This window comes from Anolis sagrei, chromosome 2, assembly GCF_037176765.1.
Source record: "Anolis sagrei isolate rAnoSag1 chromosome 2, rAnoSag1.mat, whole genome shotgun sequence".
Classification (NCBI taxonomy): Eukaryota; Metazoa; Chordata; class Lepidosauria; order Squamata; family Dactyloidae; genus Anolis; species Anolis sagrei.
Genome location: NC_090022.1, coordinates 5,736,466 through 5,752,458, shown reverse-complemented (window position 1 = coordinate 5,752,458; position 15,993 = coordinate 5,736,466). Strand labels below are relative to the sequence as shown.

General features: G+C 40.2%; 1 protein-coding gene across 1 annotated transcript in view; it reads right to left on the bottom strand.

Moving 5' to 3' along the window:
* The window catches only part of LOC132765869 (deleted in malignant brain tumors 1 protein-like), a 91,937-nt gene that overhangs the window by 28,415 nt on the left and 47,529 nt on the right, over positions 1-15,993 (bottom strand). Inside the window, exon 12 of the mRNA XM_067463259.1 lies at positions 9,802-10,107. Coding sequence (XP_067319360.1) covers positions 9,802-10,107 — 306 coding nt within the window. The remainder of the gene's footprint in view (positions 1-9,801; positions 10,108-15,993) is intronic.

Here is a 15,993-nt window from a genome sequence, read left to right as displayed (position 1 = left end):
GGAGGCCAGAACCGCCCCATCCATCCTAACATTTATGAAACGGGTGAAGACGTGGCTGTGGAGTCAGGCCTTCGATTAATGAGACAACACCATAGGACCCTGGATGGAAGTTGATGTAGACCCTAGGCCTGTTTGATCAAGAAAAAAATTGTTTCTAAAATCGATTTGTAATTGGGGTGTTTTTTTGTTTCGAAATTTAAAATAATTACAAAACTTTCCCCCAAAAAAGTTTTGGTATTTACGAAATTTTGTAAATATTAACGAATTTTTAGAATATTTTTTGTATTTTTTAAGAATAATATTTAAAAAATATTAAAAAAATATTTTAAAATGGAAATGCCCTCTTTGGCAGGAGCCTCCTCCCCGCCCCTCTGCTGCTCTGTGGCTAAAAATTCCCTTCCTTCCCGGGGCTGGGCTCCCAAGCCTGCTGCCGCTGAGGGCGAGGAGGAGGCTACTGGCGAAGGGGGCCTCAGCGGCGGCAGCTTCCCCCTCGCCCCTTTGCTCCTCCGTCCTCCTTCCCCAAGCTGGGCGCCAGGCTTGGGAGCCCAGCCCGGCGAGGAAGGAAACTTTTAGCCACGGAGCAGCAGAAGGGCGAGGGGGAAGCTGCCGCCGCTGAGGCCCTCTTCACCAGCAGCCTCCTCCTCGCCCTTCTGCTGCTCCGTGGCTAAAAATTCCCTTCCTTCCCGGGGCTGGGCTCCCAAGCCTGCTGCCGCTGAGGGCGAGGAGGAGGCTACTGGCGAAGGGGGCCTCAGCGGCGGCAGCTTCCCCCTCGCCCCTTTGCTCCTCCGTCCTCCTTCTTCCCCAAGCTGGGCGCCAGGCTTGGGAGCCCAGCCCGGGGAGGAAGGAAACTTTTAGCCACGGAGCAGCAGAAGGGCGAGGGGGAAGCTGCCGCCACTGAGGCCCTCTTCGCCAGCAGCCTCCTCCTCGCCCTTCTGCTGCTCCGTGGCTAAAAATTCCCTTCCTTCCCGGGGCTGGGCTCCCAAGCCTGGCGCCCAGCCTGGGGAATGAGCACAGAGCACCAAAGGGGCGAGGGGGAAGCTGCTGCCGCTGAGGGGGAAGCTCCTGCCAAAGAGGGCCTCAGCCTAAGGGCGAGCGCGCGCGGGCCGGCCAATCGGGAGCCGCGCTCGCCGCCCAACAGGCAGGCGCGGGGCTTGGCTCACAGGGTGCGCGCTCGCGCCGCCCCTTCGCCCCTGCCCGCCCCATTTACGAAACGAGCGAAAGCTCGTTAAAACTGTGGGGGTTGCCGTTTCGATATTTAAAAACCCTTCTGGGTTTGAAAATATGTTTTGTTATCATTTCGTATATGCAAAAATTAACGAATGTTTAACGAATTAACGAATTAACGAACGAAACCGCACAGGCCTAGTAGACCCATCTTAATAGGACGACTGACCACTGTAGTTTTATATATAGTGTTTTAAAGTTGTTTTTGTAATTGTGATATATGATATTTTAATGAGTGTATATGCTTTTATGGCTGGAAACCGGGCTGAGTCCCTCAATGAGGTTGAGAAGCTCGGTATAGAAAACTGTGAAATAAATAAATAAATAAATAAATAAATCTCTAATGCAGACAAGCAGGACTCCGTCTTATGTATTACATCTAATTTATCTTATGTAGATGGTAAGCTGCTATGAGTGCCTTTGTGGTTGAAAAGTGGAGTAAAAAATCTCTAAATAAACAAAAAAAATAGAAAATTTAGACAAGATGTTTTCAGGTGAGGATGCTCAACTTGCAATTGGGAAAGCTCATAGAAACTAACAGATGTTTCGAGGCTAGAAGTGAGCATTGTTTGAAGCGCAATGGTTTACAGAAAATAAGATGGCTTTTTGGGAAAGTTGTGAAGCTTTTGTATAAAGGCTGTATAGTTCCCTTTCTTTGTACAGGAAAGTTGCCGAATGCCTGAAAGCTGTAGGAAGAAAAACTTACTTATTGTTCCTGATATCCTCCTGGATATAAAAATATGGAGGTTTATTATTATTCATATCTTGTTGAAGATAAGAATCATTTATACAGATTAACATTTTGAGTGGCGACTTCCGGTTGGTGACTGCATGGTGGAAGACGTGTCTCCAACTACTGCTGGGGACAGCTGTGTTTTTCTTGAGTTGGAGGGGCAGAAATTCCCCCTCCCCCACAAGACAGACTGAGGTCTTGGGGTAGAAATTACCCCGCTACCTGGCCGACGGTGTAAAGTGGTGTCCCCCTCAAGGGACTCCCAAAAACACCCGGCAACGGGTTGCGGGGAGTGACTCAGGACGCGGCGGGAGGACATCTTTTAGGTCGCTCCCTCTTTTCTACTGGCCAACAACACAAGCAGCCAAAAAGAATAGAGATTAGAAAAATGGGAGAACCACAAAGCAAGTACTCCTAGTCCAGGACAAGTGATGTCGGAAGGAAAGAAGAAACAAAGCGGAGGACAGCCAAAGTAAGCAAAACGGGAGGTACGGCTTAGAGAGGGGGGAGAGGAAAAGAGGAAAAGAGGAAAGAGGAAAGAGTTGGGGGATAACCCACAAACAAATTAAAAATTACAAGAGAGGAGATAGTAGATTAAAGAAGTGCACCCGAGATTTGATGAGTGGAGTCGAACAGAAAGATCCAACTTAAGCTATTGAGTCTGCCCCAATCCAACAGACTGTTAAACTTGAGGAAAAGCGAGAAAAGAATAAGAAATTAAGGGAAGCTTGATTAATACCACCACAGTTGGGTAGAGCAAACACAAACGCTCCCTCCCCTTAGAAGGGACAGCAAAACCGAGGGAGACAGGGCGGCAGCGAGCGCTCCGGAGGAGGAGCCTGCAGCAATCCAGAAACCCGAGGTATAGCGGGCTGTGGTAGGTAGTAAAACGGCGAAGAGGTGAAGCCCATAGAAGGAACAAAAAGGAAAAAGAAAGGAAAGGGCAGCATAAAAGAATAAAAGAATCTGATGTTATAGAAGAAACAAAAAGCTCTTCTCGGGGAAAGAAGGGAGCGCTTGATAACGAAGCGCGGCAAACAATAGATAAAACGAAGAAAATCTTTCAACCCCCCCTCAAAAGGCCAAAACCTCAAAAGGAAAAAAAGGTGGAAGAACGAAGCATGAGGAACTGACCTTGAAAAAGCCTACCATTCTCCAGTCTAAGAGAACCAGACGGAGCCGACCTTGGAGTGGCACGGACGATAAGGAAGGCGTGGGAGGATTGAGAGGGGAAAAGACGGAAGCGGACTAGGACACTGCAAGTGCAAATATTGCGAGAAAAAAAAAGAAGCTCCGAGAGTAGACGGCAGAGGAGGAAGAAGTAAGAAGGAAGGAGTGAAAACATCTCGCAAGAGAGATACACGGTGAAGAAGAAGGGCGGAAGAAGGGCGGACGGACTGACAGAGAAGAGGACAAACGACGAGAAGACATAAGAAAGGAGACAAGAAAGCAAGGTGAGACATTTACCATTCAATTACAAAGTAATTAAAAAAGGACAAACAACAGAGAACTGCAGAACCCACGACCCTGTGAAAACCATAACACTTAAAAGTTAAAGTGTGAAAGAGGAGAGATAAGCCTCACGGTAAGGAGGGTAACCTACAGGAATAAAAGGATAAGGCCAGGAAGAAGAAAATCATTAGTATACGCCGGAAAATTTAAGAAAAAACAATTGACAAGATGCAAAATACAAAAATGAAATCAACCCCACAATTGACACAAACAACCAAATCACAACAAAAGAAGGACTCAATAACAGAAGAGACGGTACTCCAAAGCATATTAGAAGAGATAAAAAAAATATCGACGAAACAAGACGCACAACATAAAGAACAAGATGAAATAAAGAAACTAAAAACAGATCTAAAAGAAGACATGAATAAAATCCAAGAAGATGTGGAAAAGATAAAAAAGGAGAATCAAACAATAATAAAAATGCAAAACAAAACGGAATCAAGAGTTACAAAACTAGAAAACATGAATCAAAAGCTTCAACAACAGATGGAGCTAGCAGAAAATAGAGAACTGGAGTACCAGTTAAGACTGAGAAACCTTCAAGAGTCCAAAGATGAAAATATAAAACAACTAACAATTGAACTATTTGCAGAATTACTGGATGTAAGTGGGGAAATAGTAGGACAAGATCTGGATAGAGCATATAGGGTACCATCAGAATTCGCAAAGAAGAATAAAACCCCAAAAGATGTCGTGGTAAGCTTCTGCAGAAAAAGCACACGTGATGAAATATTAAAAGAAAATGCGAGAAAACCAATTTATTACAAGGATCAAAGAGTAGTTATAATGAAGGAAATCACCAAGCAGACATTAGCAAGACGTAGAAAATAAACTTAACTGAAGAACTGAAAAAAAGGAAAATAAAATTCAGATGGGAAAAACTAGAAGGAACAACAGTCACTATGAACGAAAACAGATATTGGATAAACTCAGAAGAAAAAGTGAAAGCATTCTACACAACCCACATAAAAACAAGGAAAAAGGAAGCACAAAAACAGCACCAGGAAAACAGGAAGGCAACACAAGAAACAACACAAAAAAGAAATCCGGATGAAATCAGTCTGACGGAAGAAGAAGAGAGGGAATACAAAGATGACAACAGTACAAGGACAGAGATGAGAGAAAGAGACCAAAAAAGACTACGAGAGTTTTCACCTGAGAACTATCAACTCCTGATGCCACAAGACATAGTACAGTGGGAGATGCAGGAAAATATAAATGGATAGAGACATAAAGGTATATTCAAATAACATCAATGGAACAAACTCCCCCAGCAAAAGGAGGTGTCTTTTCAACTACCTGAAACAAAGGAACTACGACATAACTGCGTTGCAAGAAACGCACATAAAAAATAAGCATGTGAAACATTTGGAGAATGAAAAATTAGGAAACTATTTCTACGCATCAGCAGACAAGAAAAAGAAAGGAGTCGTACTCTATATCAAGTCCTGGTTGAGACCTACATTAAGTTTTAAAGATGAAGAAGGCAGATATATCGATGTTATAATTGAAATAAAGAATCAAAAGATTTTAATTTGCAATATTTATTGTCCCAATGGTCCGAAGCTAAATTTTATGAAGGAACTAAAAAAAAAGGATAGACAACCAAAAATTTGATGACCTTATACTAATGGGGGATTTCAATGGGGTAATAGACCCCAAATTAGATAAATCACCTAAAGACGAGAATGAACCGCCAAATATGAATAAATATAAATCCAGCCTTCTACCAAAGAATTTCTTATTACAATTAGAAAAACTAAATCTAAAAGACACCTGGCGGCACCACAAAGGAAACTTAAGAGACTATACCTTCTATTCAGGGAGGCATAAGTCATGGTCTAGGATAGACATGGTCTGGGCCACCAAATCAATACTATTAAGAATAAGCAAAATAAAGATCATAAATAGGATATTCTCAGACCATCGCGCTATGGAACTAATAATAAAGGGAAGCAAGTTTAGATACAGATGGTGCCTAAAAGATAACTTGTTAAGAAGAGAATCAGATATTGAAAAAAAATAGAAAATTATTGCAAGAATACCTAGACATTAATAAAGGAGAAGAAACATCAAAAGAGACCCAGTGGGATGCCATGAAGGCAGTGATGAGGGGCTATTTTATTCAGCAGGAGGCCATCAAGAGGAAAAACAAGAACAGAGAAACAAAACAAATAATAGAAGCACTAGAGGAAGAGGAAAAATCATTAAAAAGAAACCCAAAAGACAGGGCAGGTAAAAAGCGAATAAAAACCCTGAAAAAACAATTAGAACTGCTGCAAACAGATGAAATCGAAAAACAAATGAAATACGCAAAAGCAAATTTCTTTCAAAACGCTAACAAAACCGGGAAATGGCTAGCAAATAAGTTAAAGAAAAAAAAACAAAGACAGATCATCTCTAAAATTAGAGTAGGGGAGAAAATATACACAGAAGGGAACAGTATCATAGGACAATTTGCCAAGTTCTATAATGACCTATACCAAAGGACAGATGTACCGGAAGAGCAAATCTCTAAGTATTTAGGCAATTTAAAATTAGCAAAACTTACAGAAGAGCAAAGAGCACTATTAAATAATACAGTAACAATGTCAGAAATAGATACAGCAATCTCTAAACTAAAAAAGAATAATGCCCCCGGACCGGATGGGTTCACTGCAATCTTTTATAAAACCTTCAAGAGTGAAGTAAGCCCACTATTACATAAAATCATAAACAATATATTAGAACATAAAACGCTTACCAATTCATGGCAAATGGCAAACATAACACTAATACAAAAGGAGGGCACAGACCCAGCGGACATAAAAAACTACCGGCCGATATCGTTATTAAATAACGATTACAAAATATTTTCAATGATAATGGCGGAGAGATTAAAAAACTTTCTGAAGGACTGGGCAACAGAGGAACAAGCAGGTTTTCTGCCACAAAGGCAAATTAAAGATAACACGAGAATATTGATAAACACAATAGAGTATTACGAAAAACATAACGAGAAACAGGTAGCCTTACTCTTCATTGACGCAGAAAAAGCCTTTGATAAGGTCAATTGGAAATATCTCAAATTACTATTACAAGAAATAGATATAGGCTATAAATTTAAAAATGCGGTAGATGCCATATACAATACACAGAATGCAAAACTATTAATAAATGGTCAAGAGACAAATTCCCAAATAAATATCACGCAAGGAACAAGGCAGGGCTGCCCACTCTCGCCACTCCTCTTCATCTTAGTGATAGACACATTAATTAGGGACATAAATAGGGACCAGAAACTAAAAGGAATGCAGGTATTAAAACAACACTACAAAATAAGAGCATATGCAGACGATGTGGTCTGCATAGTCGAGGATCCCTTAAATAATATTAATAATTGGCTACAAAAAATAGAAATTCATGGAAGATTGGCAGGCTTTAAGCTAAATAAGCAAAAAACCAAATTATTAGTAAAAAATATAGACAAGAAATCTAAAGAAATACTTCAAGAAATCTCTGGAATAAAAATTGAAAACAAAATCAAATACTTAGGAATCTATATATCACAAAGCAACATCAATCTATTAAAATATAATTACATCCCATTATGGAAAAAAATACAATCTGACTTAGATAAGTGAAAATACCAAAATTTCTCCCTTTTAGGGAGAATAGCTATAATAAAAATGTCAATATTACCCCGTCTATTATTTCTATTTCAAACACTTCCAGTCTTGAGAAATGACCACCTTTTTAAAAAATGGAACAGGGAAATTTCAAAATTCATATGGAAAAAACAAAAAACCCAGAATTAGTTTCAAAATCCTCACGGATGAAAAGAAAAGAGGAGGATTAGGACTCCCCAACCTAAAGTTATACTACGAGGCTTGTAACCTCGTAGCAATTAAAGAGTGGGCAAACTGAAAAACGATAACCTTTTAACATTAGAGGGCCATGACCTAAGGACAGGATGGCACGGCTATCTTTGGTATAATAAAAGAAAAATAGAAAAAAATTCAATAATCACTTTATCAGGGCTGCACTCATTAAGACGTGGGAGAAATACAAAAATAGATGGTACAGCAAAATCCCAAAATGGATATCACCGATTGAAGCAAGACATAAAGGGGAATTGGGGGAAAAAAACTGGCTAACTTATCACCAATTACTGAAAGACACAAAGGAACAGAAGCCAAATTTAAAATCCCTAGAAGAACTCAAAATAATGAATGAAAAAATAACATGGTTCCAATATTTGCAAATAAAACAAGGGCTCAAAGAAGATGAAAAGACAGGTTTCAGTCAAGAAAAAGAAATATGGGATTTAATATTAGAAAAAGAGAAAAAACTAATAAAAATATTATACCAACAATTATTAAAATGGTCAACAGAAGACGAACAAGTAAAAAATTGCCAAGTACTATGGGCTAAAGATTTAGGCCACAATATATTAATGAGCCAATGGGAAGATATATGGAACAACAAAATAAAATAGAGCCTAGCTACTGATATAAAGGAAAATTGGTATAAGATGTATTACCGATGGTATTACACGCCCGAGAAACTAGCAAAATTTAATAAGGGAATCTCAAATACCTGCTGGAAATGTGGTAAAGAAAAGGGAACTTTTATTCATGTATGGTGGGAATGTAAAAAAGTTAAAAAATTTTGGGATGAAATTCATACTATTACAAAAAAAATATTAAAGAAAAAATTCCCTAAAACCCCTGATACCTACTTATTGGGCATAACAAACTTTGATTTAGACAAAAACCAGGAGAAAATACTCTTCCTTATAAGCTCAGCCGCAAGAATACTGCTGGCAAAATCCTGGAAATCAGAAGAGATCCCAGAAACAGAAGACTGGATTATCAAAATATTAGAGATAGTGCAAATGGACTCTTTGTCCCAAAGATTAGACAACACCAGAAAAAAAGACGAATTGGTCAGGACTCAACGACTACTGTAAAGAAAAGAAAATCCCACTGATGCTAGACCTATCCAACGTATAAACAGAGACAATACAAGAAGAGACATCAGAGAAACAGAAGAACTTGAAGAAACACGTAAATCAGTGACTAGAGGGTGCTTGGGAAGTCGCTTTTAACCATACTTCTCTCTCTTCCAATCACCTCCCCCCTCCCCGTATCCCCTACCCCTTCCCCCCTTGCAAAACCCATACCCATACCCATACCTCTTCCCTCTTTGACCCTTTCTACCCCCCTTCTTTCTTTTTTATATGCAATGTAAAATGTCTGAAAAATATCAATTAAAAAAACATTTTGAGTGGCTTGGTCTTTAAATGTTTGTAAACAACCATGTATTTAAGTAGTCATGCCAGTTGTTGCCGTGTGTTTTGTGTACCTGAAGGTATTACAGGATGTCTTACTCTTTTACTGAAATGGGAAATAAAAAAGAACTATGCTTTCCTATCTGATGGAGAAGATCTCTAAATTACTAAGAATAACCCTGAACTCTACAGTAGAATTAAAAGGCAAGTGGCGGAGGCTCCTTCTTTGGAGGCTTTTAAGCAGAGGCTGCATGGCCATTTATCAGGGGTGCTTTGAATGTGATTTTCCTGCTTCTTGGCAGAAAGGGCTTGTACTGGATGGCCCACAAGGTCTCTTCCAACTCTATGATTCTATGATTCAATAAGTGAGAGCACCTCCAAAATTGTGGGTGATGTGATCAGGTCCTATGATGTCATTTCCTGAGTGGGCAGATTTGGCATCTTGATTGGCAAGGTCCCATCTCGCTATCTGTGTTGTGCGTCCTCTCAATAGTTAAGAAAACATTTCAGATTGGGAAACTGATTGAAGGCGTGTAAATCTCTGCCACTAAGAGCTCTTGAGGAAATAATATTATTGTCCCGAATGATTTAGAAGAATTAATTATCAAAGTGGTCCCAGTTGGAAGCTATACGTGACCATCAATGCAGTTCTGTAATTCTGTCATAGATTAGTCCCAAGTCTTGGGAGTACATATAGTGAGTACTGTAGCGGATTAATTCTATTAGTTTGGGGTTCCTGCCTTCTGGAACTGAACACATATGTGATTGTATCAGAAAGCATGTTTATAAATGAAGGATTTGGTTGTTTGCTTAGGGTGGAGACTGGAGGCATGTGGGTATGGAAATGCGGCCAGTGCTTATTCATAGCTACCAAGATCTGTTTCTAGACACTTGACTTCAGGTATCTGAGGAAGTAGACCTTAGTCTACACAAGCTTCTGACACCTACTTCTTTCTTACAGTAAATTTCCAAAGTGCTGCAAAACCCCTTGGCACTCTGCCTCTGCCGTTGTCTCTTTTCATGCCCTCTTCTCCTGCATCCTTTGCTAGAAACCTACCTGTGCACTCTACGCTGGCATCCTGGCTGTGGTTGCAGTGGTGCTCTCCCCATGGGCTTCGGGGACACTCCCTCAGGGATGCCTCTTTCCCCGTACAGTTCAGTCCCTCCAGCCAGATGGGACCAGATCCTTGGCCATGATGAGCTCCTCTGAATGCTTTGAGTGCATTGCCACAGCCCAGCTCTCTGCATACAACCTGAGCATCATGTATGTCCCAGCTGGTATCACACACGGTTCCCCACTCTTGGTTGTGCAAGAGCTCTATCTGCCCAGAGCAGGGATTTGGGCCATTCACCAGGCGAGCCTCTGATGGGAGAAAATAAAATAATCTTGAAATGTACCCATATAATTAGATCCAGCAGTTTAAAAACAGCTTTTGTACCAAGGGGAGAAATCAATAAAAATGTTCTGTGGAAACTTTCAGGAGAAATCAGATATGTTAAATCTTTATATTTTAATTCTAATTCTGAATTACATTGTAAAATTAATATTATATTTCTCTGACTGCCCCTACACAAGGAATAAAGAGCACCAGTCAAATGCTAGAATGCCTGCTTCTTCATTATTGTCTCTCCCAAAAAGTTTAGCACATCTATAGGGATAACATGGGTCACAGAAGAAGAGGAGAAATACTTCTGGTCTGAGAGTCCTATTTCCACTTTTGAATATTGCACAGACTGAATTATGAAACTGTGCATGGCTACTTCCTCACCAATGCACTCTTGCCTCTGCCCAAAAAGGCACCTATGCATTTCCACCTGGCAATCACAGAGGTCGACATGGGCAGGAGCAGCCAGAAGGCATGGAGGCTGCTAAGACGGCTGAGCAATGACCACAAACTAATCCCCATGCCAACATAAAGGCAGATCATATAGCACACCAACTCTTGAAGAATGGGAAACCCAACTTTGCCACCAAAGCAGGAAAGAAACCAATAGCCAGACAACCAGAGATTGAGAACAACCTTCATGAACCCTTTACATCTACTGAATTGGACATGGCTCTCAACAAATGTAAGAATGGCAAAGCAGCTATACTAACAGTGGAAGTACTACTAGAAACAATTCGAGAAACGGATGAACTAAAAGGGGCAAAAATCAGAAATAACACATACAAATGTCGAGCAATTGCTGATGACATTATTTGCATTATAGAAGAGCCGAACAAGAACTTAGGCTATTGGTTGGAGAAAATTAATGAATTTGGCAAATTAGCAGGCTTTAAGATAAATTTGGATAAAACAGAGGCAATAACAAAAAATATATCCAAGAAAAACATAGAAAGGATTAAAGAAAAATGGAACATAAAGATTGTATCAAAACTAAAGTATTTAGGAATCATCATTACATCGAAAAACGCACAACTCCTACAAAATAATTATATAACGAAATGGAAGGAGATAAAGAATGACCTAGAGAAGTGGAAACACTTGAAACTATCGCTACTGGGCAGAATAGCAAGTGTCAAAATGAATGTTCTTCCCAAAATGTTGTTTTTATTTCAAAACCTTCCAATAATGAGAAATCAGAAAGGAATGAAGGAATGGAACAATGACATTAGGAAATTCATTTGGCAAAATAAAAAACCTTGAAAAATCCCTGAGCATTACAGATGAGCATTACATACATGACAGATGAAAAAAAAAGAGGTGGATTGGCTATGCCAGATTTAGGCTTATATGCGGAAGCTTGCGCATTAGCTTGGCTTTTTTATTGGATTAAATTAAAAAATGAAAAATTATTAGAATTAGAGGGATTCGATTTGAGAAGGGGAAAAAAGGATAGAGAAAAATTTCGGCAATCATTTTATTAGGGCGGCCATCATTAAACCGTGGGAAAAGTACAAGGATAGAATCTACACTAGGACCCTGCTATGGGTCTCACCCATGGAAGCCTGTCAAAGGAGAGAAGCAGTATGGAGGAACTGGCCTAAATACAAGGAAATACTAGAAAAAGCAGGATGAGAATACCAACTAAAGACATATGAGATGATAAAACAAGATTACAAGAACCTGACCTGGCTTCAATATAGACAAATAAAGGAATACAGTATTACAATAAAGATAAAGTGCTGGGATTTATGTTGGAAGAAAACACCTGGGATAAAATAATGAAGACACAAAAGAAAACGATTTCAGTAACATACAAAAAACTCTTAGAGTGGAATACCGAAGAGGAAAGGATTAAAGAAGGAATGGTAAGATGGGCAAGAGATATAGGAAGAACAATATCTCTAACAGAATGGGAGAACATCTGGACTATGGCATATGACGCCGAAGAAACTAGGAATATACTATAAAAAACTTAACAACAAATGTTGGAAATGTGAAGAAGTCAAGGGATCATATTACCACATGTGGTGGCGCTGTAGTAAAGCCAAAACATACTGGAAAAAACATACAGCAAAAATTACAGAAAATACTGAAAATAACCATAACACTGAAACCAGAGATTTTTTTGCTGGGACTCTCAGATGAGAAAATGGAATTAAACAAAGATAAGGACAAACTTCTTTCCCTAGCAACGACAGCGGCTAGAATTTGCTTCGCCAAAAAATGGAGGAAGAAGGAGATACTGGATATAGAAGAATGGGAAACCAAACTGGTGGACATAAGAAATATGGACAGACCAAGCTTTTTAATACAGAAAAGTAAAAGTTTTACAGAAAAAGAAACGGACTGGACTCCAATAAATGATTATTTTGGATGGAATGGTTAGATAGAAAAAGAGAGATACTTGCCAAAAATAACTATAGTGATAAACAGAAACCGAAGTTTGACATACAAGAAAGAAAAGGAAACTTCTTCAACAACACCAGTTTTTCCCATCTGAATTTTATTTTCCTTTTTTTCAGTTCTTCAGTTAAGAAGGAATATTTTCTACGTCTTGCTAATGTCTGCTTGGTGATTTCCTTCATTATAACTACTCTTTGATCCTTGTAATAAATTGGTTTTCTCGCATTTTCTTTTAACAAGCATCCCGAGCTCTGAGGATCACCTGGGAAGGAATCCCACTGGAGCATTGCAGCACACCCAAATACCTGGGAGTCACTCTGGACCGTGCCCTGACCTACAAGAAGCACTGCCTGAATATCAAGCAAAAAGTGGGCACTAGGAACAATATCATACGAAAGCTTACTGGCACAACCTGGGGATCATAACCAGACACAGAGAAGACATCTGCCCTTGCGCTGTGCTACTCTGCTGCTGAGTATGCATGCCCAGTGTGGAACACATCTCACCACACTAAAACAGTGGATGTGGCTCTTAATGAGACATGCCGCATTATCACGGGGTGCCTGCGCCCTACACCACTGGAGAAATTACACTGCTTAGCTGGTATTGCACCACCTGACATCCGCCGGGAAGTAGCAGCCAATAGTGAAAGGACCAAGGCAGAGACATCTCCAGCTCATCCCCTGTTTGGGCATCAGCCAGCACGTCAACGACTTAAATCAAGAAATAGCTTTCTAAGATCTACAGAGACACTCGCTGGAACACCTCAACAAGCAAGAGTCCAAAAGTGGCAGGCTCAAACCCAGAGCCTCAATCAATGGCTGATTCCAAATGAGATACTCCCCCCTGGGCACACAGAAGACTGGGCTACTTGGAAGGCGCTGAACAGACTGTGCTCTGGCACCACGAGATGCAGAGCCAACCTTCAGAAATGGGGCTACAGAGTGGAATCCACAACATGCGAGTGTGAAGACGAGCAAACTACAGACCACCTGCTGCAATGCAACCTGAGCCCTGCCACATGCACAAGGGAGGACCTTCTTGCGGCAACACCAGAGGCACTCCAAGTGGCCAGATACTGGTCAAAGGACATTTAATCAACTACCAAGCTTGCAAACTCTGTTTTTTGTATATGTGTGTTTGTTTGTTTGTTTATTATGTAAAAAAAATGTAACACAACTGTTTGGTTGCCTGACATGATAAATAAAAAATAAAATAACCTGGCAATCAGGAGAAAAGATTAATTCTCACTTCTTCATGATGAGGAAATCAGGATGAGGGACTTCCAGTCCATAGATATCTACTGAGACATGAAGTCAGTCAGGTCTCAACTCCAGGCTGTTTTTCCATACACAAATTAGTATTTCTGCATAAATGTAGTAATTTCTGCACAGAAAATGCTGTTTTCTACCACATGTGAAATTTGTGCCAATAAAATCCATCCAAATTCTTAGTATCAGATTGATACTCAAAAAACTTTTTTCTACAATATTTCAAATAAGTATACGTATTTATTTGCATACATTGTTTAAAGTGCCACAGTTTAACTCTCTGAGGGAATATATTTCAGTGTTAAAAGGCATGTCAGGCAACCAGTGTTAAAAGGCAGCAAGTCATCATCATTTAAAGATCATCATTTAAAGACCCTAAGATAGCAGTGCTATGGCTGATAACCTTAAGACTGGACTTCTTCAAGGCACTGCACATTGGGATCCCTCTGTACCAAGTTCGGAAACTCCAGTTACTTCAAAATATGGCAGTCAGATTGGTTATAGGAACATTTAGGAGCCCTTCCACACAGCCATATAACCTAGAATATCAAGGCAGAAAATCCCACAATATCTGCTTTGAACTGAGTTATATGAGTCCACACTACCATATATTCCAGTTCAAAGCAGAAAATGTGGGATTTATTCAGCTGTGTGGAAGGGGCTTAAGAGAACATATTACACTTACACTGAAATCACTTCACCGATTTCCAGTGAGTTTTCAAGCAAAGTTCAAAGTGTTTGTTCTTAATAGGCATGTGCATTTGTATCAGAACTCATTGTAAGTCAGATGTTCTTCAGATATTTCAGATTTATTACATGTATTCTTACACGCATGCCTGGTGCACGCCAAACATTAAAAACCTTTGCCTGGCTTTGATTCTTAAGTTTTGATTCCTTCATTCCTGTGATGCAATTAGAATTCACAGGCCACAGTTCTGCTGAGAGGCGAAGCCAAACTTGTGGGCATGCCTCTCCGCCAATCAGGGCTGATGGAGGAGGAAGGAGGAGGTGGAGTGGCCGCCATGTTGCCTTTAAATTGCCGAGTGAGCCTCAGTGAAGCCATTTGGGGCACATGGACTGGAAGGACAGAGATTGAGTGGAGGGTAGTGAGCGACAGGCAGGCTAAGAGAGAGAATGAAAGAATGGAGAGAGATTTTTTTCCCCCCAAAAGGTTGGGAAATACTTATTTAGAGGCATATTAATATAATTTATTATTTAATTTAGAGGGATATTCAGGAGATTGTGGATGGTGCTCTTTTGCCTACAAGAAGGAAGTTGGACTAGATGGCCCTTGGGGGTCCCCTCCAAATCTAGAATTCTATGAAAATGAGGAATTGGTTGGTATTGGTTTCTTCTATTGGTTAATATGAGAGACATTCAATGTTATAGCTTTAAAAAAACATTTTGTCTTTTAAAAAAATTATCATATATCGGTAGATGTATTAATATTTCTGAAAATGGGGGGGGGGGGATGATCCCCTGTTACCTTGTGTCATTCTCTAAAAATTCAAGGAGGCAAGTTTTTTATAAAAAAATTCCCTAAACATCAGTGGATTAGCAAAATGATCTGAAATCTGGTGGGAATGTGTTATACCACTGTAGCAAGATTCATCATGATAGCTCAAAATGAGGGAGAGAGAAATCCCTGAATTGTCCCCACTGACAGCGATGTTTTCATTATTGGGCATGCGCAGCCACCATTAACAGAAACATATGAAATTGAAGACAATTATGCTGGGGAAAGTGGAAGGCAAAAGGAAGAGGGGCCGACCAAGGGCAAGATGGATGGATGGCATCCTTGAAGTGACTGGACTGACCTTGAAGGAGCTGGGGGTGGTGACGGCCAACAGGGAGCTCTGGCGTGGGCTGGTCCATGAGGTCACTAAGAGTCGGAGACGACTGAACGAATGAACAACAACATGAAATTTCATTAGGCTCATTAGAGTTCCAAAATTTTCACCACATCAGAAACACTTTAAAAACAAAGTGCCAGTGCCTGCTGGTTTTGTAACTACTTTAGAACCACTTTTTAATGGATCGCGCATGCCTAATTCTTACCTTTGAAGTCTCACATGGTTTATGTTTAGGTTGCCTACAGGAAAGCCTCCTCCCATACAATCCGCCTTGGAGACTTAGGTACGTTATATGGGCAGACATTTACTCCAATTAGTCAGGAGCCAACTGGCA